Source organism: Dipodomys ordii, unplaced genomic scaffold, assembly GCF_000151885.1.
Source record: "Dipodomys ordii isolate 6190 unplaced genomic scaffold, Dord_2.0 Scaffold15, whole genome shotgun sequence".
Lineage (NCBI taxonomy): Eukaryota > Metazoa > Chordata > Mammalia > Rodentia > Heteromyidae > Dipodomys > Dipodomys ordii.
In genome coordinates this window covers 777107-781361 of record NW_012267231.1, presented here as the reverse complement: position 1 = coordinate 781361, position 4255 = coordinate 777107, and the positions used below count along the sequence as shown (strand labels likewise).

The window sequence follows — 4255 nt, the reverse complement described above, 5'->3', positions numbered from 1 at the left end:
CTTCTGCTCCTTCTCCTTCTTCGTCCATGGAACCTTCATGGTGGCAGGGCGTCTCAGCTCTGTAATCCACTCACTGAGCTTGTTGTTGGTGCTCCTTTTCTCCTAGAAAGAGATCCAGGGGGGGCTGCGCTGCCGTGGTTGAAGCAAGCCCAGGAGCGAGAGGAGATGAGGATAGTGACCGAGGACCCCACGTGAGTGCAGGCTTCGGGGGGAGGGCCGCGGGGGAGGGCCGCGGGGGAGGCCCTCAGGAGAGGCCCAAGGGAGGCCCTCAGGAGAGGCCCGCAGGGGAGGGCTGCGGGGGAGGCCCAAGGGAGGCCCTCAGGGGAGGCCCTCAGGAGAGGCCCGCAGGGGAGGCCCGCAGGGGAGGCCCGCAGGGGAGGGCTGCGGGGGAGGGCTGCGGGGGAGGCCCGCAGGGGAGGGCTGCGGGGGAGGGCTGCGGGGGAGGGCTGCGGGGGAGGCCCGCAGGGGAGGGCTGCGGGGGAGGCCCAAGGGAGGCCCTCAGGAGAGGCCTGCAGGGGAGGGCCGAGGGGGAGGATCCAGGGTATGGCCTGACCCACAGGGTGGCTAGCTACATCTGTGAGTGTTCAGTACTCTTTGGATACAGAGATTCATTTAGTGTCCAAATGATCTGGATCTGCAGACCCCAGAGAGCGTGAGCCTCCAAGAGCTCTGTCCCTTCCAAGCTCATCCTTCGGAGTCTTTCCTGAAGCTTCCCTTCCAAGCTCACCTCTGTCTTCTCAGAACACGCTTTCGTGGGTCACTGCCCAGTGCTGTGGCTGGCTCATGGCTCCAGGGCCCAGGCTCCCCCCTCGGGAAGTGCCGGCCTCTGCTCCGCTGAGATGACAGGGGTGCGTGTGCCGCCACTGCTGACAGGCGTCCCCCCACTTCTGACAGGCGTCCCCCACTTCTGACAGGCTTCCCCCCACTTCTGACAGGCGTCCCCCCACTTCTGACAGGCGTCCCCCCACTTCTGACAGGCGTCCCCCACTTCTGACAGGCATCCCCCCACTTCTGGACAGGCATCCCCCACTACTGACAGGCATCCCCCACTTCTGACAGGCGTCCCCCCGCTTCTGACAGGCGTCCCCCACTTCTGACAGGCGTCCCCCCGCTTCTGCACGTGCCATAACCTTCATTTGGGAGGCGTCTGGTGCCACCCCTCGCTCTGCGTGCGGCTAGCCGAGCGTTTTCAGTCCCCGCGTGTTGGTCAGTATGGCGGCTTCCTGCCCGCAGCTCACCCAGCTCTGCAGATGTAAAACGTCCCACGCACACAGCCCGTCCAGGTCAGCAGATGCTGAATCAGAAAACGAAATGGTTATTGAGCTGAGGAGTCGGCAAGTGTGGCCGGGGTGGGCATCAGCGGGCCGCCCGCGTCGTCCCTGCCCGCCCGGGTTCCAGCGCCCCTGGGGTGCGAGCCCCGGCCTCCTTGGCCTTCCAGGCAGCCCCCGGCCACCATCCCCCCTGGGGTGCAAGCCCCGGCCTCCTCTCGGCCTTCCAGGCAGCCCCCGGCCGCGCGGCTGGCCTGGCCTGTCCCTGCCCTCCGGTGTCAGTTTAGTTTCCTTCCACTTCTGGGTTGATCCGCACTCGCCACTTCCAGACAGATCACAGCCCATCTGTGCGTCCGTCCGTCCGTCCGTCCGTCCTTTTTGGTCCATGTGGTTTGGGGGTCTGGCTGTGGACAGTGCCGCTGTGCTTCCTCCGGGAGGCTGCAGGAGCACACTTCGGTCCCTGTGGCCTGTCGCCGCCCCAGCCCGGATCTACAGAGGGCAGACGTGCAGAAGGCTTCCTTTCAATCAGGAAAATGAGATCGCAGCCTCGAGGCCGAGCCAGGGGCTCTGCAGGGCTTTTTAGGGTTCTTTTTTACGGGGCATTGATGGTCCTGGGACTGAACACACGCGGGCCACGCTCCGTGGCTGCCACCTACTCCTGAAGGCAAGCCTGCAGCCCGGCTGTTTGCTAGTGATTTTAGAGATGGAATGGCCTCACTGAGGAAAGTTCTGGAAGTGATGTCACCACTCTTTAAGGTGATATAATCACTACTTTTTAAATCTGGAAGCGACAATCGCACGTTTCTGCCTCACCATAGAAAGTTCTAGAAGTGGTGTGATCACCGCCTTGCTACACTGCACCGTTCCTTCTGGCTTTCTGCGGTCTGTGTGTGAGCTGAGCTGTGACCGGGCTGCCGGGGCTCTCGGTGGCGCGTCCCTGGCCGTCTCGTGCAGACTGACCGCTCGAGGGGCGTCTCTGGCACGCACCTGTCGGATTTCCTTCTGGAGCGTGGGTGCGGGGTCAGCCCTTCTATCCCACACCTGCTGCTAAACATGCGACTCCCATCCTGTGGGTGTGATGTTCGCACTGAGCCGTGGCCCCTGGGGAAGTCTGTGTGAGTCGATGGTCCGACGCTCGAGCCGGGGCCACGGGGAGGCTCCCACGCTTGAACAGCGAGCAGACCACAGATTAGGAAAGCAGACCAGAGGAAGACAAAGACGGCTCCATCGGGGTGGTGCTCAGCTCAGAACACGCTCAGAGCCGAGGGCAGGGCAGCAGGGGAAGAGAGAGGCCCAGCCCAGAAAGCATGGCAGCCTGGGGGGCCCTGGCGTCGGCCGGCGGTGCGGAGGCAGGAGGCCGTGGGCAGGGCCTGGGCAGGGCCGGCAGTCCAAGGCCCTCACACGGCCAGCCTCCACAGCTGCCTTTGCACCCAGCGCGGCCTGCAGCCGGTCAGCTTCGCAGTCAGAACCTCAGAGAGCTCCGGCTGCTCCCGGCACCCTCCACTGGCTTCCTGGCCAAAGGGACCAGACTCACAACCAGGACCCTGAGCAGGAAGGCTTTTGGTCAGGCCTGGTGGGCGCAAAGGTTGTGTAACTCTTCAAGGGGAACTCTTTCCACTGGGTCTAAGCTCTGCAGGCTTGTTTGCCAAAGCCACGGCTTTCTGAACGTGTGGAGCCGGGTCCCCTCTGGGCTCAGCTCCCCCGGCCCCCTGCTCTCCCGCAGGTTCGTCCCGGGCCCCTGGTCAGCCTGCAGTGCTACGTGCGGCCCCGGCGTGCAGGTGCGCGAGGTGAAGTGCCGAGCGCTCCTCGCGTTCACGCGGGCTGAGACCGAGCTGCCAGCCGAGGAGTGCGAGGGGCCCCGGCTGCCCACGGAGCGGCCCTGCCTGCTACAGCCCTGCGGCCCGGACCCTGCGGCCCCGGAGCCCAGCGGTGCTCCGCAGGACGGCGAGACCACCTACGGCTGGGAATATGCCGGCTTCACCCCGTGCACGGCCACATGCCTGGGAGGTACCGCGTCCTCCCCAGGGTGGACGGGGGGCCTGGGGGACCCGCACCCTCCCCAGGGTGAATGGGGGGGCCTGCACCCTCCCCAGGGTGGACGGAGGCACCTGGGGGACCCGCACCCTCCCCCAGGGTGGACGGGGGGACCCGCACCCTCCCCCAGGGTAGACGGGGGGACCCGCACCCTCCCCCAGGGTAGACAGGGGACCCGCACCCTCCCCCAGGGTAGACGGGGGGACCCACACCCTCCCCCAGGGTGGACGGGGGACCCGCACCCTCCCCCAGGGTGGACGGGGGACCCGCACCCTCCCCCAGGGTGAACGGGGGGACCCGCACCCTCCCCCAGGGTGGACGGGGGACCCGCACCCTCCCCCAGGGTGAACGGGGGGACCCGCACCCTCCCCAGGGTGGACGGAGGCACCTGGGGGACCCGCACCCTCCCCCAGGGTGAACGGGGGACCCGCACCCTCCCCCAGGGTGAACGGGGGGACCCGCACCCTCCCCAGGGTGGACGGAGGCACCTGGGGGACCCGCACCCTCCCCGGGGTGGACGGGGGACCCACACCCTCCCCGGGGTGGACGGGGGACCCACACCCTCCCCCAGGGTGGACTGGGGACCCGCACCCTCCCCCAGGGTGGACGGGGGGACCCACACCCTCCCCAGGGTGGACCCACACCCTCCCCAGGGTGGACGGGGCATCTGGCTTCTGATCTAAGAAACCATCGCTTGGGTAAACCAAGTTTGAAAAGCAGCTAAGGGAGGTGCGTGCATTCATCGGCAGCCGCGCCTGTCTTTTGTAGCGTGGGAGATGTTTGTTGTGGGTAGTGGGATTCTGTTTAACAAAGTGAGTGGCCTTGGGCCAAGCATTCACTTAGCTGGTGTGATCTGGGATGGGCAGCCGCCGCAGGGCGGGTGAGTGGAGGCGCGTCTGGTGGAGTCTGTCCGGGTGCGGAGGCAGCCTGGGGTGCGGGGGCAGCCTGGGGCG

General features: G+C 66.6%; 1 protein-coding gene across 1 annotated transcript in view; it reads left to right on the top strand.

Moving 5' to 3' along the window:
* Positions 1–4255, top strand: part of Adamtsl3 (ADAMTS-like 3) — a 97566-nt gene that overhangs the window by 49700 nt on the left and 43611 nt on the right. Inside the window, exons 13-14 of the mRNA XM_013011849.1 lie at positions 107–191; positions 2992–3275. Coding sequence (XP_012867303.1) covers positions 107–191; positions 2992–3275 — 369 coding nt within the window. The remainder of the gene's footprint in view (positions 1–106; positions 192–2991; positions 3276–4255) is intronic.